This window comes from Nycticebus coucang, chromosome 6 (assembly GCF_027406575.1).
Source record: "Nycticebus coucang isolate mNycCou1 chromosome 6, mNycCou1.pri, whole genome shotgun sequence".
Classification (NCBI taxonomy): domain Eukaryota; kingdom Metazoa; phylum Chordata; class Mammalia; order Primates; family Lorisidae; genus Nycticebus; species Nycticebus coucang.
The window spans coordinates 78,702,093-78,725,276 of record NC_069785.1 but is presented as its reverse complement, the minus strand read 5'-3'; the positions used below and the strand labels follow the sequence as shown (position 1 = coordinate 78,725,276).

The 23,184-nt window shown below is 54.4% G+C and overlaps 1 protein-coding gene across 8 annotated transcripts in view; it reads right to left on the bottom strand.

Moving 5' to 3' along the window:
• The window catches only part of LINGO1 (leucine rich repeat and Ig domain containing 1), a 197,160-nt gene that overhangs the window by 8,595 nt on the left and 165,381 nt on the right, over nucleotides 1-23,184 (bottom strand). The window contains exon 1 of one of the 8 annotated variants that reach the window (XM_053595443.1): nucleotides 8,787-8,914. The exons of the other annotated variants lie outside the window; for them this stretch is intronic. Within the exon in view, the coding sequence (XP_053451418.1) occupies nucleotides 8,787-8,792 (6 nt within the window). The 5' untranslated portion in view covers nucleotides 8,793-8,914. Of the gene's footprint in view, nucleotides 1-8,786; nucleotides 8,915-23,184 lie in introns of those variants that run through there. 8 annotated transcript variants of the gene reach the window in all.

Sequence of the window (23,184 nt, the reverse complement as noted above, 5' to 3'; positions counted from 1 at the left end):
CGGGAACCCACACTCTGCTCTCCAGCACCTAGTCTGGGCTCTTAATGAAGGAAGGCTTCAGGGAGGAGGGTGACATGCTGTGTGAGCTCAAGCTGAAATACAAACATCTTCCACAGGCCAAGTAGAAGACAGAGTGGGGGCATTTGCAACAGAGAGGACAGCACAAGCAAAGGTGTAGTGGGTGGAGGTGATATGTAGCGTGGTAAATTTGAGAGCATCCTGGGACTCCTGACGACTTCTCTCCAACCCCCAAATCCTGACCCCAGTCCCTGGACTCCTCTTAAAGACACTCCATTTTGGCTTTCCAGGGCCAATCCCTGCTGAGGTGTGAATGGCTGATAATGGCATGAGGTGTGAGCTGCTAATGGGGGAAATAATTCAGTCTTGGCCAGTCTAATCCAGCAGGGCTATGGCGAGAGCCCAAGCCGGAGAGCAGGGCCTGCCTCCTGCACGGGAGGACAGGTGAGGCTGGACAAGGGGCCCTGCGAGGAGGGGGCGCAGTGCCCAAGCTGCCTTCCTGCAGGAGGAATCCGGACTGACTTCCAGGCTCTGCAGCCAGCATCTGCCTGTCTCCCCAGGGCTGGTCCCCGAGGCTCTGCCTGCCTTCTCCCACCTCCTCCTCCTTTAGCCGCCCCCCACCACAGGGAGAGAAAAATAAACCTGGAAGAAAATTGAGGTCATGTCCTTTGTTGTGTATAATTCTTTATTTTCCTTTAGCTCTTGGTTCTGGCAAAGAGTTGCTAAGCTGTGTGTGTGTGTGTGTGTGTGTGTGTGTGTGTGTGTGTGTAGCCTGAGGGTGTGTGTGTCAGCTGCCCCTCCTCCTGACAGCCATTCTCCTAGGTGAGCTCAATCTTCTCCCAGGGGTGCTCACTTGGCCTCCGCCACCCTCATCAGGGCTGGAGGGTACTGATGGGTACAGTGCGGCTGTCCATATGCCTGCCTGCCAGGCACCCCTGGCTGCCCTGGGCTCCCCTTGTCACCTTAGGCAAGCACCTGGCCCCCTTGCACTTGAGGGAGGAATGCCCCTTCCCATCCCATCAGAGCATGGCCATCTCTGGAGCTGCCAGCCTTCCGGCCAGCCCACAGCCCCAGGCCATTTGCGGGATAAATTATGAATTTTAATTGTCAGAGCATCTTAGTGTTTAAAGGCTTCTATATATAGGCTCTGCCCTCTGGGAGTGGCAGGCTTGGAGGGGAGTAGCAGGAGTCAAGCGGGGCCTAGAGGAGGCTCATCTGGGTGAGCAAAAGGCTGAGGCCTTGGCTCCAGCATGCACGTCCCTACTCTGCTGCATGACGTGGGTTGGGGGTCCTGGGCCACTCTGGGCCCTCCTGCCCCCTTCATGAAGTTGCCTGAGTAGATGGCATCCTCACTTGGGTGGGAGCTGTCCCAGAGCAAGGGAGGGGTAAACAAGAGCCTATGTGCAGCGACTTGAAGGAGACCAAGGAAAACCCAAGTCCTGCACCTCCAGATTTCCTCTCATGTCTTGAAATGCCAACTAAGGTTCCCAGGGACAGGAGGGTATCCCATACCCTGCCCAGGCCAGTGGCCCCTTGGGACACTCCTACCTCATTCCCACTCATCTTCTCACACCTTTCTGGCCCTCCCCCCGGCCCCCCCCCCCCCCCCCCCCCCCCCGCTCCACTCTCAGAGCTCCTCCACCTTGGGAATAGCTCAGGCCTGGAAACCAGCCTGGGCCCCCTGGGAGAGCCACAGGTCTTGGGCTTGGGAATGGGAGAGGGTGTCACAGTTTCACAGATCCAGGATGGGCAGTGGGGAGTTGAGGGGAGTTGTGGGACTAGTATGGGATTTGGGATTAGCCAGAGACCTAATAAATATAATGACAATGATGATTGGAAAAACTCTCCTGGCAGGCCATTGGTTCACCAGGCATTATTCCGAGCACTTTACATACAAAAATTCACTTAATCTCATAACAACCCATTGTCATTATCCCCACTTTGAAGATGGGAGAAGTGAAGCACAAAGAGGTTCTGTAACTTGCCCAAGGTCACAAGGGTAGCATGATTTGAAAGCCAGCAGTTTGGCTCCAGGGCCCAGGCTCTGTATTACTCCTCTAGCACCTTGTTAAAAATTTAAAGAAAAAGCTACTACAAACACTTCACACCCGGCACACACTTGTTTGATCCTCACAGTGACCCCATGAGGTTGGTATTAGCATCCCTATTTTATTGCTCAGAGAATTGAGGCACAGAGAGGTGATGTGATTTCCCCAAAGTCACCCAGTGGTAAGTGGCAGAGCTGGGATTAGGCCTGAGGCAGTTAGACCCCAGGTTGTCCTGACCACTCTTGCATAGCACCTCTCTCTGACTCAGGTTCAAGGGCCTGCTGAGCTGCATGATCTTGGGCAAATGGATTTACCTCCTCATTTGGAAAGGGGATGGCAGTCCTCACAGAGCTGGGGGCATAGAGTTCATGGAGAGGGAAGGGAGGAGACATTTACACTGCGCACACTACGTACTTTGATAACCACCATAACCACAGCACTGAGCCTCGCCACATTAACCCCACTTCACTCATGAGGAAACTGAGACTTGAAGCTGTTAGTTCATCCGCTCAAGGTCCTGAGCTTGCCTGACTTTAAAGGCATGATAACCTCCCCATCACACAGATGAGGACACTGAGGCCCAAGAGCATCTAAGACTTGTCCAAGATCTCATGGCATCTCAGGGCTAGGTCGAGGAAGAACCGAGAAAGCTTCCCCACTACAGCCGCCTTCTCTCCCAGTGTCATTGGAGGGTCACATAGCCACTCCCATGGTGGGGCTAGGTCAGGGACGGGTGAAGGTTTGAGTTATTTCTGCCTCAAAAGGGGAACAAATTTAAAAACAATCCCTCTATACTTCACAAACCAAGGTCCAGTGAGTTATTTATAACATGGATAGGCAAACTGTAATAAAAATACTTGCCTTTCCAGCACTAGCCGTTCAAAGCCTTCTCTGCTTAACTGAATTCGGGCCAACCCTTTGCCAAAACCCATTTTTCCAACACTGGTAAATTGAGCTCAGTATCAAGGTGATGGAACTTGTGGTCAGACACATACAGGGGCTGTGCCTTGATTAGACACAATAGATGCCATCCCCCAGCTGCCTGTCCCTGAGAAGCCCATACTTGGGTGATGGGCGAGAAGAACTGGCCCCTCTGCAAATCACTAAGGAACACAGGAAGGCTGAGGGTGCAAAGGACCAAATGCAGGCCCAGAGATTAGAGCCATGAGGCACAGGTGGAATCACAGGGGAAGCCCGTTCAGCTTAACATGAGGAATCAGATGGAAGATCAGATGGCTCCAAATGGAAGACCTGTCTTTTGTAGTGAGCAGCCCATCATGAGAGGCATGCAAGCAGAGACCATAGATTAAGGATGCTGCAGGAAGACACTTCCTCTGGGATCTACACCTTTAGTAGCCCTTCTCAGCTCTGAGATGCCCCTGTCCTGCATACAAGTAAAGGAACCTGAGATGGCCAGCCCAGCATGCACCTGTAACCCTATACCAGGCCAGGCAGAAGCAGAGTGCTGGCCAGGCCCTACCCACTCCCAGAGCTGCGAGCAGGTTCTCTGTAGAGGGAAGCAGTGGAGGTGGCAGAAAAAGATTAATTCCCTCAAATGGGAAAAAAAAAGAAAAAAACACACACACACACCCTAATAACATGTAATAAGAGGTTGGAGACGAGGAACAATGCCCTGGTAATGTCACCCTGGTGGCAATCAATTTGGGTGTCACATGAAATAGGCATAATTATTCTGCCAGCCCCGGCACTCGTCTTTAACCAGCTCCAGGAGCCCAGGCCCGGGTAGGAAGGCAGCATGGAATCAATGGTTGGTGCACTAGGCTGGCACAGGGAACCACTCTGAATCACCCTGCCAGCACCAGGCTTCTCAGCCCCTCTGGGCAGCAGGGGGCTTGAAGGCCTTATGGGTTGGGGCCCTCCAAAAGCCCAGGAGCCACTTTGCTCAGCCACCCCTCACCTTCTCCATGGGCAAGAGCAATCAGAGAGGACTCCCTAAGGAAATGGGAATGAAGAAAGCATGAACACACATTTGTTCCATCCAATGTTCATTCCTTGGGTCACCAAACTCTTATTAAGCACTCACCAATGCTAGGCCCTATGCCAAGAGCCAGGGTATAGAGATGGAGTTTCCAGGGGCTATGCAGGAAGGGAGTGTTAAAACCATGAAACACAGGCTCCCTCTGCCTCCCAAGCTAGGATCACTCCTTCCCATCCTGGGGGAAACAGAGAGCCAACAGGGTTCCTGGAATTTGCTGTCCTCTTTTTACTCTAAACATGCATAGACTTAGCCCTGCTCGATCCTCTTTCATTCCTGTTTCCTTAGGAAGTCTTTTATGATTGCTTTTGCCCACCCCTGCGGGCTAGGCTTGCACAGACAGTATGCCCACAACTGGGGAAACTGAAGTGCGGAGGGAACAACCAATTACTATATACCCATTAGACATTGCCTGCTGCCCATCTCAACCCCCATTCCATACACCAGACACCCTGAATACTAGAAATACAAATCGAGGCCATAAAAGAACACCATCTTATACTCATTTAATCAGTAAAAATCTAGACATCTGACAATATCGAGTGTTGATGAGGGTAGGGAGTAATAGGAACACTCATTTCCTGATTTGGAAAACACTGTGGCACACATTTTCTAGTAAACCTGAATACGAACATGTCCTATGGCCCAGCAATTCTGCTCCTAGCTATGTGCCCCAGAGACATTCTGCATGCTGCCTCAGGTAACAAGAAAAGAAGGTTCATTGGCAGCATTGTTTGTAAAGCAAAAAGGAAAATAACCAACATGACCATTGATAGGACAATAATAAATACACTGTCAATGTCAAATAACAGAACATTATGCCGCAGTGAAAATGAATGAACTATGACTACTATTATTTACAACAATATAGATGAATCTTAAGAACATGATGAAGAAAAAAAGCAAATTCCTACAGTTGATGCTCTTTTTATAAAGTTCAAAAATAACTAAAAATGAACAGTTTTATATAGTAGAACTTCCGTAAGTTGACAATCCAAGGGACTATAACAAACTGGTCAACATATGGAGGTGGTCAACATAAGGAATGAGGCCTCCTGTACTGATATGATACATACATGTGGTGCATGTCCAGTCTATGATAATTAGGGCAACTTGAGGTGGTCAAGGTAGTGAGGTGATCAGCTATGGAGATTCTAATGTATATTAAAATATATGATTTATAAGAGGCAAGAAAATGTTTCTCTCTTTAAAAGAGAACAACTAATTTAGGGCAGCCATTGTCTCAGAAAAAGAAGCCAAGGGATGGGTTATGGAGAAGCACCTGGGAAGATGGACATCATTACTAAAGTGACAGGGCTTAAGTTGGAGAATAGGGTCATGGTGTTCATTATACAATGATTACTACTATTGCTATAAATACTAAATACATCGATTAAGTAATTAACAGGCCAGGCCTGGATCAGGGAGCAAGACCCCCAGCCCAGGGACCAGGAGGAAGGCATTCTAGACCCAGCTGCACGCTTGCAAGCTGGGGACTTAGTGCAAGTCGCTCTGCCTCTCTGGCTCCACCTCTCTGGTTCTGTTTTTCTCAGGTATAAAATCAAATCTCTGTACCTGCCACCTACTAGGATAAGAGCGGGAGCACAGCACTGATATAAACTATGACTAGCTGGCATTTGTCAAGAGTCTACTGTATACCAGGCACTGTTCTAAAAGCTCTGTGTGTATTAGCACGCTTCATCGTTATGACCTCCCTAGAGGCAGATACCATTGTTAGCCTCTTTCTACGAAGAATCTTCCTTCATTCTGGAATCCACTGCTTTCCATGTCTCTGCAAAATCTGCTACTTCCTTAGGACTTAATCTCCCTCTTGGAAGAAGAGGAAAAAGGAAAAGAGACCCCTGACTGCTTCAGCCTCAAGGGAGAAATTCTGCCCTTCTCATGCTGGGTGTGGGCTACTCAGTACCCTGCTATGTCTCTCCCCAACCCCTACCTGGGGCATTTTTGATGTCACCTAGCTCTGTCCATCTATCCAAGCTGAGGACATTAAGCCCCCTCCGGGTAGTCCTTGCCATCTAGCCAACAGCTGCTCCCTGGTGCCTCCCAGTTATCTGCCCTGTCCCAGGGAACAGGCAAAGGAGCCCAAAGGAGGGGCCCTAGAGTTGCCCAGGGTGTTGAAGGCAATCCATGGGAGCCGTGGGGGAGCCCAGCCAGCTGAGAGCTGGGCAGGTAGCTCAGTCAGGATATGGATAAATGCAGGGAGGAATGGGCTGGCGCACCATTAGGTGCAAAGCAGTGTAATTCTACGGTGTGGGTGCAGAGGAGGAGGAGGGTCAGTGACTTGGAGCAGTCAGAGAGGACTCTTGGAGGACCTTTTTGACAAGGATGCAGGACCAAGCCAGGTGAGGATGGGAGGATATGGGGAGGACCTTGTGGGAACAGAGCAGAGAGCCATCAGTGGGTAACTTCGGGGTGGGAGAACCTGGAGCTAGAAGGCCACCATCTTTTCATAGAGTGACACTCATAGGACAGCTAGACCAAGAGACATACCCACCAGGAAACCAAGGCCCTGACTCTGAAACCACCACACTTACTACTGCCTCCTCTCCCTGGCCCTTCTCTGGCCCTACTTCCTCTACCTTCCACCAGACACACTGCCTCAGACCTCCAGGGGACCCTGCACACAAGTCATTGCACTGCCTCATCTCTCAACAGGATTGCACCCCCTACCCCTGAATGTCCACCAGACATTTGCTTCCCTAGGCCCCAGAACAGCAGCACCAGATGAGCCACCATTGGTACCAGGGATCCTGTCTGGCTTCATGCTGAACAGCAACCCATTTCCACAAGAGGTGGGTTTCTCTGGGGTGGGGGGAGAAGTGTCCCTCTGAATTCTAGATTTTAGAAAACAATACCCAGTAACGGAAAAATGGGTGCTCAGAGGGAGGGGAGAGAGGAGATGACCCCAGTGATTAAAGAGACTACAGCAAGGGGAGGAGTGGTCCCTCCACCTCCCTTCCAGTCACATAGGGTCCCTAGGCCTACAAGCCAGGACCTCAGCCTTGAGCACACTGAGCACACACCCATCCGCCTAAAAGCTGCTCCCTGAGATTCAGGACCCACTCTAACTCCAGTGGGGAGAGCGCAGCCTTAACCAAGCTCTACCCAGGGCTCATCTCACACTTAAATTGGCAAGGGGTAGGGAAGGGGGCAGACAATAAAAGACACCACAGGGGGCCTGTCCCTGCCTTTGTTAAGCCCCCTCTAGGAGGGGCAGCCAGTGCTGCTGGAAACCCCTGAATCTGTGCCATCTTTCAGTATGGTTCTAAGGAATTCTTGGCTTCTTTCCTCTGCCACCCCATACCCTCCCTGCTGCCTCAGGCTGCTGGTAGAAAGGAAGGACAATCATGTTGTCCCAGTAGACCAGGTGCTAGCACCTTCCTAGAGTGTGAGGACATTGAGTCTCTCTTGGCCCTCACAAGGACAAAGGGGCTAGGAGCAGCTGGCCCTCTCCTTCCTCACCAGCACTATTCACTGGATCTGGGGAAGCCCCAGGCTCTCTTGACGCTGGGTGCCTGGCTCATTGCTCTGCAAGCTTGGGAGGCACGGCTGCTGAAGCCGCTGGCATAATGACCTGCAGGGTTGAGCCTGGAGCTGTGGGCCAGGCTGGGCTGTGCGCCCTCTGGCTGCCCAAGCCAAGCAGAGGAAGACTGAGGGAAGGCTTGGCTGGCAGGAAGGGGCTTGCCCAGATGGTACTGCTCCCCAGCTCAGGGTCTCCTGCACTCCCACCCCACCAGGGCAGAGTTGTTACCATCCTTCCAGCTGCCCCATGTCCCCCATTCTAACTCCAGGGCCTCTGAGAACAAAGAAGAGGGGCTGGCACAACCAGGGTGGATGGGGCTGCTGTGATCCCAGCAAGAACCAGGAGGGGCTGCCCGCTGGTCTGGCCCCACCCCTCCTCCTCCAAGTGGGATCCATGCAAAGGGACACATCTCCTGGGGTGCCTTGGGGACCAGAAGCCAACAGCCCACCCCAAAAAGGGTGGGGAGGGTAGCAGGAGTCTCCTTCCTCCCTTCCCTCTTAGCTGGCTCCCACCTCCCACCAGCTCTGCCTCAGAATGAAAAGTGGGGCAGGAGGAGGTGAAAGCCCAGCTGAAGGCAGACAAAGGGGAGGCCCCTAAAGGGTTCCTGGATTCTCCCCTCCCTCCCCACCACTATCCCTACTCCCTTCTGGCCATCTCCTTTTCACCTGCAGGAGCTGGAAAGGGGCAGTGCTTGCGTTTGTGTGTGTTGGGGGTGGGGTGGGGGCTACCATCCAGGCTGGAGCTCTTGGAGAAACCCAGTCCCTGATTTGTGTCCACCAGCTTGGAAGTGCCTGGTGCTCGCAGGGGCTGCCTGGGGACAGTTGGGGTCCATGGACAGAGGCACCCACACAAGGCTTACCATCTAGGGTGATCAAAGCTCAGAATGGGTGGGGGACTAGAGGGGGAGACCGGAGCAGGATTGGGACACCGGTGAGGGCCCCTTCACACCTCCAGGCTCCCAGCTTGCCAACCTAGAATTTTTGGGTTCGGGGAATAGGAAAGGAAGAATTTTCATTTCTGAGGGTTGGGAGAAAATCAGGCCTGTGACCCCAAAGGGGGTCTGAGTGGCAATGAGGTGCCTCGCAGCCCCAGGAGGGCGCAGGCAGGGCCAACGGCGGCCCCCGGGGGCGCTCGTCCCGGGGCTGCCTGCTCGGGGATGGGCTGAGGACGCCGGGCTCACCTGCATCTCGGGCGCGCCTTCCGTCCGCTCGGCTCGGTCACCAATCGCATGTCTCTCCCGCCGGCCCGGCCCGGCCCCAGCCCCTGCCCAGCCCCCTCCTCGGTCTCCTCCTCCTCCTCCGACACCTCCGGCCGGCAGTCCGCTCGCCCTCGCGGGGCCGGCCGTCCGTCTGTCTGCCCCACGCAGGCGGGAGCCAAGCCAGAACCGGAGCCGGAGCCGGAGCAGGGGCTCGAGAGCGAGGAGGCGGGAGGCCACGGCCCCGACGGGCGGAGGGGCGGGCGCGCTCAGGACGCGCGACGCGGGCTCCACGAGCCTGGTTCTGAGCCCCGGGCAGGCCAGGAGCCGCCGCCGCCGCCTCCTCTGCCGCTGGGGCCGGGGTCAAGGCCGGGCGCGCTCCGCAACGGGGCTGGGGCCAGGGCTTGGGCCGGCGGACAGCGGCCGCACATGCTGCTCGGAGCCCCGCACGCTCCGGGACTGGGACTGGGACTGCGACCGGGACCCCCCCCCACCGCCGCCGCCTGCGCTGTCGCCCGCCGCCCGCGCCGGCTCCCGCGCCGGCTCCCGCCCGGGCTCCCGCTCGGGCTCCGCGCTCTGCAGCGGCGCAGGGAGGGAGCGCGAGCAGCGAGCCAGGGAGGGAGGAGGGACCGAGGGAGGGAGGGAGCGCGCGCGAGCGGCGGGAGCCGGGCGGGGGAGGAGAAGGCGCGGCCGCAATGCCAAGGTGGGGGGGCGCGTCTCCTTCCAGCGAAGGGGACAGAGAGGGAGGAGCACCCTAACCCCTGCCCTACACAGATGGGGCAGCGAAACTGGCAGGGGGCACAGAAGCGGGGCGCGGCAGCCTAGCTTCCGAACCCGCACCCCCGCTGTCCACAGAGGGCCGCGCCCCTCTGGGTCCTGGGTCCGGGCGAGTCCCGGGCCACACCGGCTCCGGGGAGCTCGGCCGGCGGTCCTCCCAGCGTGCGCGCGCGCACACCCTTGCGTGTGATTATGTGTGACCACATAGATGTGCATGTGAGCCCTGAGTGTGTTCACACGTTAACGCGGGTCATTGCACCCTGCCGTGTGGGCGAACGCACGCACGAGAACGGACAGGGCTCCCCACCCGACCTGGGTTGTTTGGAGGACGGCATGGCAAGGCTTAGACCGCGAGCCTGCGTCCTGCCCCTTGTCCTCTCCTCTTGGAAAGTCCGCGAGACCCTGGAGGGTCCACTTCCTCGCAGCCTGCGGGTAAGGCAAGCAGAGAGGAAAGCTCCAGAGGACCGCAAGAAAGCCGCGCTGGCTTCGCGGCTTTACCCAGGAGCAGGGTCTTGGGTTCCTCTTTGCGGCTTTGGCCCAGCCCAGCCGGCTCCAGGTCCAGCAGGGGGCAGAAGGCCTCTCTGGCCGGCTCTGGCCGCGGGCACTGCACACACAGACCAGCAGAGGGCACTGCTGAGCCTCAGTTAGCGCTTTCCTGTTCCCTACACTGCTTCAGAACCGTCCCGGAGATCCTTGCCGCGGCCGCATCTTCAGATGGGACCAAGGAATGGGACCTCTCCTCAGAGATTCATATCCTCCTTGACCCGCAGATACAGAGACTAGGCTGGGAGGATGCAGAGTAGGCTATTACCCTCGGGACTTCACCTTCTTCCCTTGTACACACCGTGAAGCCCTGTTTTATTGGAATAATCATCAGTGCTGACACCACCAGCGACAATCATCCCTTCATTCCCCCTTTAGCACATTCGCGTTCCTAATACCTTGAGTTCACAGGGGTAGGGGATCAGGTTGATAAAAGAAGCTGAAGCCGGGAGGGGGGAAACTAGCCCAAGGCCTCTCAGATTCTGGGGCAGACCCTAGGAGCCTGCTCCCAGTGATTAGTCCCTTCCCTCCGTGAAGCCTGAGTGACTTCCACTGCAGAGGTGCTGGCTGGGACGGAGAGGCCACTTCCCCACCCCCTGCTCCCCAGCACCATCTTGCTTCTCCCCTGTTCAGCTTCATACATAGCCCAAAGAGTTGCACATACCTTCTGTTCCAGCTAAACCAATCCTCGGGCTCACTGCCACTCCGTTGCTCTGGACAGTCCTGCCTGGAGAACTCTCTACCGTCTTCTACCACTAGGTCCATCCTCATCTTAGGTCTAGCTAGAGCCCCCTCCTAGCAGGTGTCGACGCTCTGCTCTGTGCTCTACATTCATCCTCCAGCAACCCTAGGCGGAGACACTGCTGTCCCCCCCACTCCGTTAAGGAAGGAAGCCCAAGCTCAGAGAGGTTGCACGAATTGCCAGTGGTCACACAGCTCGTAAGGCATAGGAAGTGAATTTGAACCGGCTTCTAGGACTGAGTAAACCAGCAGGGGGCAGGCTTGGCAGAGGGACCGGCAGGTGGGAGGGTAAGTGGGGAGGAGGAGTGCAGGAGTCCCCCTCCCGTCCAGACCCCAGCGCAGGCGCCCCCCATCTCCTCAACTCGGTGCAGCCTGGACCCCTCCCCAGACTCCGCAGCCCCTCCCCACCCGGCTGTTTGTGAGTTACCCGTGAGCTCCCGCCCTCCCGCGCCGCCTCCTCCCACCAGCCCGACAGGAATAGACGCTCGCAAGCTCCTGCGTAAAGGCTCTGCCAGGCACCCGGCGGGCGCGCAGACCCGCTGGGGGGCGGGGGCGGGGGCGGGGGCTATTCCTGGTGCGGCGACTGACGCAGGCAAGGCGCGGCCACCGCACATCTCCGCCCCCGACTCACCTGCTCTCTGCCTCAATGATCTCGGCGGAGAAATGGGGGAGAGTCCACTGCTTCTACCCTCCAACTCCCAGGTGCTAGCTGAGGAAGCTGACCTCCTGGGGTGGGGTCTTCTGGCGTTCACAATTATCCCTCTGTGCTTTGGAGGCAGCAGGAATGACCGCGTAATTGTGTGTGGGAGGAATTGCCCTGCAGCCTTAGTTTTCCATCAGAAACAGTATCCAAGCATTTAGCCTTCCCTGTGTCTCCAAAAGAAATGACCCCTCCCAGATCTCCTTGTCTTATTTCACTAATGGAAGTAATGGTGAGAGAGGGGCTTTGGGGGAACAACTTGGAGGGGAGGCCTTTTGAGGGTCCAGCCTGGGCCTGGTGAGAGAGCCGGCTCCTGAAGTAATTCAGAGACCCTAGGAAGGTAGATCCTGTTACTGGGTCCCCATTCAGTCAGTTGCCTCTGCATGAGCTGTGAAACAAGCATCTCTTTGTTCCTGTCCTGTCGGGTGGTGCTCAACAGAGCCTCTTAGGGGTCCCAGGGCCACAGAGAAGTAACACATGAGGATGGCACAGTCCAAGACTTCTCTAGCACAAACAGGGGATTACATCCAGAAGCTAAAGCTGAAGACTGCTCACCCACACCTCCAAGCTTTTGCCCTTGCTGGTCCACCTGCTTGGCATGCCCTCTCCCTGGTTGCCACCTGTGCTTTAAAACCAAACTGAGTCTGATCTATTTCTATCTCCTCTCCCCAGATTGAAATGCCCTTACAGGCAAGGCTCTCAACCTTTTCCTACTCTGTCCTCAGGCTAGGAGTTCCCAAGAGCAGGTCTGAGACTGTATGCCTCACAGGTGAGCACACAGCAGATCCTGACTTCAGGATGAGAACTCAGCAAGTCTCAATAAAGCAGGAGCTGATGGCTGGAAGCAAAGCAGAGAAGCTGGCATGGGCTTGCCAGGAGACTTCAGAGGAGGGGATAGAGCCTTCTAACATTTATTCAAGCTTGATTGTAAGCCAGGCTCTGAGCAACACTTTACATTCTTCACCTCACTTCAAGATTAGCATTGCTATTCCCATTGTACAGATGAGAAAACCAAGGCTCTAGGAGGGCCTGTGACCTGCTCAACTTCACTCTCTAAATAAGAGGTAGAGCTAGGCTTGGAGCTGTGTGTGTGTCTGATGTCAGAGCTGAAGCCCTGCTCTCCACTCACTCCGGGAGGCTGAAATGGCAGGAGGTGGGGCCAGGGTGGGGCCCAGGGGTTTCCCAGGCCCAGGAAGGAGAGGGTGGCACACACACTGTTTGCATGCCTGCTCTGTGCTGGCCCTGGCTGCTTGCATCTCAGCAGCTCACAGGGTTTTACGATGATGATTATTTCTGAAGGCACTTGAAATTAATGAGGGCTCTAAAATGGCTGGGACAGTGGAGTCATTGCTGAGACCTCTAATTAGCAAGAAAAACGGAGAACAGGAGCTGGGAAGGCAAGTGGGAGCTGGGCAAGTGGCACTGGGAGTGGAGAAGGGTTAGGGGAGTGGGGTGGAGCTGGCATACAGCTGCAGGTCCCCTATGGAGCTGGATGCTCAGGTGTACTCCATGTTCCACTTCATGCCACAAATGAACTTGGTAACTTGCTGTGTAACCTTGAGGAGCTTACTGCCCCTTCTTGGGGCCGAAGTTCCTCCAGCTATGCAATTAGGCAGGGTGACCTGAGGAGACTCTAAGCTCAGGACTCTGTGGGCCTGCCTAGACAGTGGGATGAGGTCTCAAGTGGGGGCTCCTTGGAGGACCTTGAGTCTCTGGAAGGCTGAAGCCTAGAAGCTGGGGGCCATGTAGCCTCTGGGAGCCACAGAAGAGGCCCAGCACTCCCCTTTGGCTCTCACAGGCCTCCAAGCTGGGGTTGCTGAGACCACTGGTGTAATGAAGTCCTTGACACTTGGGCTGGAGTGAAGTGGCTTGAGAAGTGGCAGGAAATCCATAGGGTCAGGGCCCTGCAGTGGCGCAGCTGTGGAGGCCAGCAAGGGATGAGGGCACCTGAGGGGACTAGTAGGGAAGTCCCCTCATGGAGGTGGGCCTGGAGATAGGCCCAGGCTTAGGGCCTTCCTGCCTTCTCCTAACCCCCTTCTCAGGAGACAGAGGAGACTCAGGGACAACAGGTTCCAATGTGGGCATGGTGCAAAGGGTGGGGCCTAGGGATCTTAGAGTAAGGCACTATGTCCCAGGTGTTCTCCGGCTCCTGGCCCTCCACATCCTACATGGCACAGCCAGCAGAGAGAGGCAACTTCTCCCCACAGTGGTTAGCCCAATGTATATGGAAATGTACTGGTTGACATAGAGGGACACCCATGGTGGGTACAGGTTGTGGCTCTGAGGGCAGGGGCGTGGAATGTGCACCCCACTTAAGTGGGGCATCCTCTTCCTGGCCCCTGCTGTAGCCTTGTCCTGCCATGGACAGCTTTTCTGACCCTTGAGTCCTCTCTCCTCTTCTCCTTCTGTCTCAGGACCCTCGGCCCCTCCTTCCGGAAACCTGCTCTGGGAACCTCATCTTCCCCTCTGAGCTGGGCTCTGTCCTTAGGCACCTCACTTAGCTTCAATTTCCTCTGTCCTATGAGAACATCAGCAGAACCCATTTCAAGGGTGGTGTGAGGGCCTCACGACAATGTGCATCCAGGATTCACTGATGCTGAGCCCATGCCCCACAGCAGGTGCTCCATAAACTCAGGGTCACTCTCTGCCCCGCCCCTCCTCTGTGGAGTCAGTGGTCTATCCAGAGGTTACTTTCAGCATTTCCATGCGGAGAAGCCTAGACCAAGTTCCCTGCCCTCTGAGAATCAGGAATATGCTGAGGGTAGGGATTGATCCTTTGTCTCCTCCAGTTACCACAGCAGGGTCCAGAGCCCCAATTCCAGAGCGCTAAAGTGTGTCAATTAAATCCGGCAAAAGTCCTTCAATCAGGAAGGACCAATGGCTCCCCCTAGAGAAGGGGTCAGAGCATGGGGGCAGGGATACTGCTGAACCCTCAGTTCTCACTCCCCTCACCTCAGTGCGCTGATCATCAATGCCGCCATCTCAGCGTTTCAACATGAGTGATATGGCACTTGTCTTGAAGCACTGTGGGCAGCACCCTCCTCTGTTGGGAATGGCATTGAGAGTTAGGGGGAGCCCACAGGTCTTAGAGGATTTGAGGCAGAGAGCCTGGCAGGGAAACGAGGTACTCCGGGCTGCCTGGCTGCTGCTTCTTCAGAGGCCAAGAGGCAGGAAGTTGGTCAAGGCCGTCAGTGAAGGGCACCTTAGCACTGCCCAGCTGAGATCCCTCTAGGAAGACCAGAGTTCTTGGCCTTGAGTTACCATGAGATGCAGCTTTCCTTAAGAGGTTAGAGAAGTGTGCGCTCCATTAAAAAAAAAAAAATTAAACTGGGAGCATAAACACAAAAGCAAATAGAAAACATGGTTTGTGTAAAGGGACTACTCCCTGGCTCTTTGGGAACCTGGGCTCTGTGCTTGGCAGAGCGGCTCCTGAGAGTCTGCCTCGGCTGTCCCCATGGATCATGTCAGGGGGACTCGAGCTAATGTGTGCAAACAGGCAGCACTATTAGCAAATCCATTCATTAAGTGCTTGTCTTGAGTTCTGTTGTGCAGGAGATTTGTTTATTAACTTAAGTCAGAACCTGTTATTAAGTTAAAGGCGGCATGGCGCCTCAGAAGGTATCCAGCTTCGGGCCCACACAGTCTTTGGTTCTAGTTCTGACCCTGACCCTAACTGCTATGTGACTCTGGGCAAGTCACTTTACCTCTCTGAGCCTCTGTTACCCAATGGTAGGGCCCTAAAATGATCCTCCTCCCGGTCCTCCCCCCCCACGTTGTTCCCGCCCTCTGGTATTTCCCTGCTTATGTAATCCATCCCCTTAAGTGTGGGCTGGACCAACTGACTTACTTCTAACGAACAGGATATGGCATAAGTGATGCCGTGTCACTTCTGAGATTAGATTACATAAAACCTGTGGCTTCCATCTTGGGTACACTCTCGATTGCTTGCTTATTTGCTATGAGGGGGGCAGCTGCTGTGTTTTGGGCAGCCCTAAAGAGAAGTCTACGTGCAAATGAACTGAAACCTCTAATCAATACCCCTCAAGACCTTGAGACCTTCCAGTAGCCACATTAAGCAGTTCCTCCCTGAGTTGGGCCTTGGGATGACTAAACTTCTGGCCTTGTGAGAGACCCCGAGGTAGAGACACCTGGCTAAACCTCACCTGGATTCCTGGCCCATGACACTGCGAGATAATACATATCTATTATTTTAAGCCACTACATTTTGGAGTGATTTGTTAGGCAGCAACAGATAACTAATACATGCTTCATCTATGAAATGGGTAACAATTCTTTTCCCCTAGTGTGGCTATGGGTGTTGACACAATGCAGGCAGAGTGTCTACTGCCAGGGAGGGCAAGGAGTGGCATAGCAACTTGGTGGTTATCTAGTCAAGTTGAAAAGCAGCACATTCTATGGCCCAGGAATTCCCCAAAGCACGTGCAGGAGAAGGTGGGTACAAGAACATTCACACTTGTAATAGTGGAAAATCTGAAAGACCTTAAATATCTGTCACTAGAGGAGGAAAGTACAGATGTGGTATCATCATACAAGGGAATGCTATGCAGCAATGAAAACAGGCTGGAGTTACATACATCAGCACGGTGATCTCACCAACACATTGTATGGGAAGAAAAACAAAGATATATACAAGTTTGCACCATTTATAAATCATAAAGTTTAAAAACAAGCCCCAAACTCTATAAACTGAGTATAGATACCAGCATGTATAGGAAAAGTATAAAAATGTGCATGAGAATGATCAACACCAATTCCAGGAGCCCGTTATTAATACAGAGAGAGACAGGGAGGTGGCAGAGTCAGGCCTATCCTGACCTGCATGCCGAACCCCACACCATGAGTAGCACAGTGGTTCTAAGTGTGTTATCCACCCGCTTAGCAACCCATTCGATCCTCTCAACATCCCCAGGGGGTCCCTTCTGTCATTATCTCCTCTTTTTTTATTTTTTATTTATGTTTTATTTTTGAGAAAAGAGTCTCACTTTGTCACCCTCAGTGGAGTGTCATGGTGTCATAGCTCACAGCAACCTCAAACTCTTGGGCTCAAGTGATTGTCTTGCCTCAGCCTCCAAAGTAGCTGGGACTACAGGGACCCACCACAACACCTGGCTATTTTTGGAGATGAGGCCTCGCTCTGGCTCAGGCTGGTCTAAACCTGTGAGCTCAGGCAATCCACCTGCCTTGGCCTACCAGAGTGCTAGGATTACACCCAGCCTAGTTTTTATTTTTTCACTTTTGAAAACAAAGTCTCACTCTGTCTCGCAGGTTAGAGTGTGCCATGGCCTCAGCCTGGCTCACAGCAACCTCAAACTCCTGGGTTCAAGCCACTCTCCTGCTTCAGCCTCCAGAGTAGCTGGGACTACAGGCTCTGTCACAATGCCCAGCAACTAGTTTTTCTATTTCTAGTAGAGAAGGGGTCTCGCTTTTGCTGAGGCTGGGCTTGAACTCCTGAGCTCAGGAGATCCACCTGCCTTGGCCTCCCAAAGTGCTAAGATCACAGGCATGAGCCACCGCACCCAGTCTATCATCGTCTCTTCTTATGGAGGAGGAAACTGAGGCACAGAGTCTCCAGGGAGATATTCCTGGGCTTCCAAGTCCAATGGAGGGGGGCAGGGCTTCTTGGTTCCTCACTCTGCCTCCACACTGCCTCCTTAGCTCAGTCCCTTCTCCTATCAACAAGGGACAGACTCACTCCCTTTCCCTTCATGGGTGTGGACTGAGATATGGCGAAGTCTTAATTAATCAATCCTGAATATTTGCACAGCCCCCAGGAGTCAAGCCTGGTGCCAGCTACATGTCAGGGGAGACTAAGAACAAGGAAGTGTGGACAAGAGAAGGTGTCACTAAGATCATTCAATTCAACACAATTCAGTTAGTTTTACACGGACTCAGTTCACAGACAAAGGTTGAGGCTAAGGAGTATTACTTGAGCTCTTATGGCATGCTAGGCCCTGTACTAGGTGCTTTTATAAATAATCTCCTGTAAGCCTCAACCATACCCTGTAAAGTAGTTAATGAGAAAACAGATCAGGAAGGGTTAGCAGCTTCCCCAGGTTACACAGCAGAGCTGAGCTTGTCATCATGTGCCCTCCCTCCACTCTGCTCTGCCCCCTGTTTGGTGCTGGGGACATGGGTGGAGGGCCCGGGCCTTGGTGCCCAGGGGGTTCTTGATCCAGACCAGAAGAGTCTGGAGGAGTTAGGAGGAGGGAAGCAATCAGGACAGACTTCCGGAGGACAAGGTGTAGGCAGGCACTTCGGTGGACTCACTAGAGGTGAGGCATGTGGAAACATCCACCCATTCATCTACTCATTCATTCATTCATTTGCTCAACAAACATTCATCACAGCACTCAAAGCCCATGGTCTAGCAGGCAAGACTCAACCTAGTGTGATGCAGGCCGAGGTGTGGGGGTTATGCACACAGAGCAGGCACTGGGGAGATGGGATAGGTACTTAGGAGGGTGTGATGGCTGAGCAGAAATAGAAGAGTGAGTAGGAGCCAAGCAGGTGTGCAGAGGTGGAGAATGGTTCTCCAAGCAGCTAGAACTACAGGTGCAAAGGCCTGGGCCCAGGATGGGGGAGGGAGGGACAGCTGACCCTGAAGAGGGTCAGCACTGGCCAAGAAGTTTCCAGCTCAGCCAAGAGAAAGGCATGGGGCTGAGGTTACCATCATCTTTCCCCCAGGTGTGGTGGCTGCCTGCCTTCTCCACCCAGTTGGGTCCGCATGCCATCTCAGTCTTGTCAGGCAGGCTGGGACCCTCTCCAGAGGGATTAAGAGCAGGGGAGTTTGAACCATAACGGTGCATGTAATTATGTGCAAATCCGAAGGAGGGCTCCTTAATAATTGATGGTGGGAGAGAGTAAATATCGGCAGAGGCACCCAGCTGCATCGCCCTGGCCCGTCTGGCTGGGACCCAGGGTGGCCGCCTGGCCGCTAATATGCCTATAAATTATTGAAGTTATAAAGAAGAAAGCAGGTGTCATGTCAAACCCATAAACAGCTTGTTAGCTAAGACTAACGAAGGGGTAGCCAGCTGCCTGGCATTGCACTGGTTCCCCTCACTCATGCCCGTTCAGATTACAGATGGAGACTGAGGGGTGGGTGTGGCAGGAGGCTGAGAGCCCAGCTGGCCCCATGCCCCCCCGCCACTGGCCTGACCCCTGTGGAGTCAGGTGTTGCTGGGAGAAAGAGGAGGCCAAGAGCCAGAAATGAGGCGGTGGGCGTCCCGCCACCACAGCATGAGAATTGCAGCTGGACACACCTATGGCAGAGGGTGTTAGAGATAGACCGCTGGGGATGCTGGGAAGAACTAGACGCCAGGGTCAGATACTCTGGGGGCACATCCCAGGGAGGCCACTTTCTCACTGTGTGACCTTGGACAAGTCACCTGCCCTCTCTGAGTCACTTTGTATTCGTGTTACCTGGGACTAGTCATGCCAATCTTGAGGGTGGTGGGATGTGTGACACTTCTGGTGCACAGTAGGCCCTCATAAATAGCTCCCTCCACCTCCCTGACCCACCCCCTTTTCAGGGGCTGCTCATTAGATCCAGCCTAATGAGGCTTCCTTCTGCCAGACTGTTTATACTCCATTAAGGCCTGAGCCCAGGACAGCAGTGGGAGGGAGAGACAGCTGAGGGGAGGGGTCCAGCTGCTAGGGTTGGCTCAGCACAGGCTACCAAGCACAGGGCACCCCCTCCCAAGGGGTAAAGGAAGGAAACAATAGAGGCAGGGCCCTGGGGCCAGAGCTGCCCACAGAGGCCTTGAGGTGGGGGGACAGGGAGGAGGGACAGTGGAGAGAATGCCTGGGCATGTGAGTACTTTGGCTCCTCAATGCAGAAGAATTTGGAGCCTGTCCCTGAGAGACTGAACTGTCCCTCAGGCTGGGGGTCTGCAGTCTCTGAGACACTCCCTTCCAGGAGGTGAGGCCAGGCAGCCTAATTTGGGCACTTGAGTGCCTGTGGAGTACCACACAAAAGGCAAGGGGGGCAGTCCAGGCCTTGGGAAGTCCCCCCTCTCCCCAGCCTGGCCCTGGGGAGGTTACTGGATCCACCCTCCACAGCCTGCCCAGCGCCACACAGGGAGTAGGGCTGGGCCTGGCACGTGGGCTTGGGCAGCAGGCAGCTGCCTCTCCCCAGTCCTGACATGACCTCAGTGGAGCATTACTTCTGCAAGTGGTTTCCTTCTCCCGGACAAAAGAGAGAATCCCCCAAATTCTTATCAAATACAGCCTGAGCTGGGCCTATTCTTCCTGGGGTCCTTTCTGCACCATTTATCTTACTCATACAGCCTTAGTCTGCCTCATTGGGCCTCTGTCGAAGATTCACAGAGAGGCTGCTTGGCTGCCCGAGGCCATGCAGCACGTCAGCACTGAAGCACCTGGAGCCCCGCCACCTGCCTCTCTCTGCACCCTGAGGTGGTGGGGAAGTCTCACACTCAGCGCACTCTGACAGCCGCTGTGGTGTGGCGGGGTGGCCTTCCCACAAGCTTTTCCTGCCAAGAACTCCTGGTGCCCCTGCTACCTGCCCATCCATCACCTGGCCATTGGGGTGGGGGCAGCTGGGGCAGATGCCTGTAGTGTCAACCAGAGTGCATCAGAGAGAGGACAAAGGGATCTTATTAGGATAGCTCTCAGGGCTAGGTGCCCACTCTGGGCCCTAAGGATAGCTCCCCACCCTTGAGAGGAACAGTCCTGCCTAGGATCACATAGGTCACATGTGGGAACTGGAACATGTCTGTCTGGCTTCAGACACTCACCACACTGAATGGGGTACATAGAAGGTGCGATAGTGCATCCATCAGGGGCTACCAAGAACTGAGCAGGGTGTGCCCTCTGGGGGGTGGGCTTGTTAAGTCAAGTCCAGCCCTCATGGCCCTTTGAGAGTCTATCCCTCTCTGCCCGTCTCTCCCTTCTCTTCAGCTTAACTCTCCTTCTCTCAGAGGAAAGGGACAGCAAGTCAGGCCTTCTTGACCAGGCCTCCAGGATGGTGCTGGCTCCCAGGATGGCTGGGTGGGCTGGGAGAGCAGGACTCTCCTTATCTAGGTCAGGATAGGAGCTGCTGTAACGTCAGCAATGGTCAAGTTACACAGAGGGGCTGGGGGTACAGGGGGTATGTGGGTTGAGCGTCTAAGGGTCTCTTCTGGCTACAAAGGCCTGTCATCCTCTTTCCTGCCTTTCTTGGGTGTGCCAGGCCTCCAGTTAGGGACAAAGTGTCCAACAGACTCCCTCATAGCATGGGGTCGGGGAGAGGAGTTACTGACGACACCCAGCACCTTGTTCAGGGTTTACACTCAGAGAGGAGCCGCAGCACTAGCTCCTGAAATGTCCTTCTTCAGAGTCTGGTGCTGCCTCTAGTAGATCCCTGGGCCTTTTGACTCCCACCATCAAGGGAAGGGGCAGGGGGTCAACATATCCTAGATGTGGGTGGGTATGATGACTGGGAAAACCTTCTAGAATATGGACCTCTCTGGGCAGCCTTCAGGCAAGTCCCCTCACCCCTCTGCCCTCATTTCTTGAATGAGCAGGACCTTGCTCTAAAGCAGTGGTTCTCAACCTTCTTAATGCTGCAATATATTTTCATTGTTAAAAAGGGGTCGAGACCCACAGGATTAAATGAATAATCCATTCGAGAGGATGAGCTGTGCGGTCCTGATTCTGGTTGGGGCAGTGGTGTCTGCTTTGTGTATGGATAAAGGTTTTTGTGGTTTTCTCTTTTTTTTGAGACAGAGTCTCAAGCTGTTGCCCTGGGTAGAGTGCCGTGGCATCACAGCTCACAGCAACCTCAAATTCTTGGGCTTAAGCGATTCTCTTGCCTCAGCCTCCCAAGTAGCTGGGACTACAGGCGCCTGCCATAACACCTAGCTACATTTTGGTTAGAATTGTCATTGTTGTTTGGCAGGCCGGGGCTGGATTCGAACCCTCCAGCTCCCATGTATGTGGCTGGTGCCCTAGCCGCTGAGCTACAGGTGCCAAGGCTGGTGGTTTTCTTTTTTAAAACAACTGTGTTGTAGATCTGTGAGGGACGTATCAAGGATAAACATGTGGTGTCTCTGCTGTGTGTATTGGGGTAGATGTCCAGAGAAGTACTTTTCTGTACCTGTTTCCATTTTTTAAGGCCCATTAGTCCACAGGCAAAAAACCCAAGCCCCAGTCAGAGCCTCCCAGCTGAGCTGGAGGGGGCCCCACCTGTGGTCTGTACCTGGGCTGCGCCCTCCCTCTCTTTCCCTTCTCTGCTCAGGTTGTCCTGGGAACCCAACCCCCACAACATGGCTGACCACAGCCTGGCAGGCAGGTGGCTGAGGGCGTACCCTGAGCATCCGCCTGCTCCTTCTGGACCCATCACCTGCCTGTGGTATTTCTGTCACCTGAGAAATGAATATGGCATTGATGGGGATGTGAGTGACACAAAGAGGGTAAGAGAGAGCCCAGCAGGAAATGTGCTGGGCCCAGAGCAGGGCTGAGCTCAGGACAGACCGAGCCCTGGCCAACCTCTCACTGGCCACTTCTGGAACTGAGGGATGCAGCACTGGTCTGGATCCTTTAATCCCAACAGATGCAGAAAGGGTTGCTGTGGCCATTTCACAGATAAGAAAACCGGGGGGGTAAGAGAGGTGGGGTGACTTGCTCTGGGGGAGCTAAGACCAGCAGCCAGGCCTGGCCCTGGTGACAGTCACAGAGGTTTGGAGTTGGATGGGGGCTTGTGGGTGGGATCCTCCCCACAGGATAAATGATGTGGCTCAGGCTGGCAGCCTGAGGTGGAGGTATCTAGAAGGCCTCAGACAACAGGAGGGCTCCCCACACTCTCAAATCCAAACATGGGCGTGTACATTCAGACACAGTGTGTTCACACCACCTGCTGGGGCGTGAAAACCAGCCATAAATACCTGCACTGTCTTGGTGGCTCATCACACAAGTGGGGAGAGAGGCCTGGTGTGCCCCCAGGAAGTTCCCAGTGACTCACAGAGTGCGGAGCCCCTCTATGCACCCAGACACCCTCCTCCCATGCACACACCCTCAGAACAGGCTTGTCCAGGAATCTTAATCTTTCCAAACAGAGCGGTGGCAGAAGGACCATCCACCTATTCTCCAAATGAGGGGCTGAGGGGACTGGGAGGATGGTACACTGGCTAGCCAGCTTTCAAGACTTAATACCTCACACCCAGGAAAGGGAGACCAGGAGGGCCACCCCACCCCTGGGACTCACAGCAGGGTGGCCAGGGGGTGGAAGCCCACTCCTTAACAGTGTTTCTCTCGCAGGAGTCACCCACACAGCATGCAGAGGGTGGACCTCACTGCCACTCACCCCGCCAATGCCCAGCTCTCTGCTCTGGGACCTGGCAGCAACATTTTCACATTTACTTAACGCGCTGGAGGCAGAGGGGGTGTGTGTGCACGTCTCATGGCTAAAGATAAATGCCAGCTAATGTCTGAAGTGTGGGAAGCATCGTGAACAAATTCAGGGCTACTGTGTTCATCCTTCTATTCCCAGGCCAATCCCCTGATGAATGCAGGGCTGTTGCGGCCACCCTTAGCTACATGTCTGCGCTTACTCTGCACCATCACACATGTCTGACCTTTCCCACTAGAGAGCTGGCTTCAGAT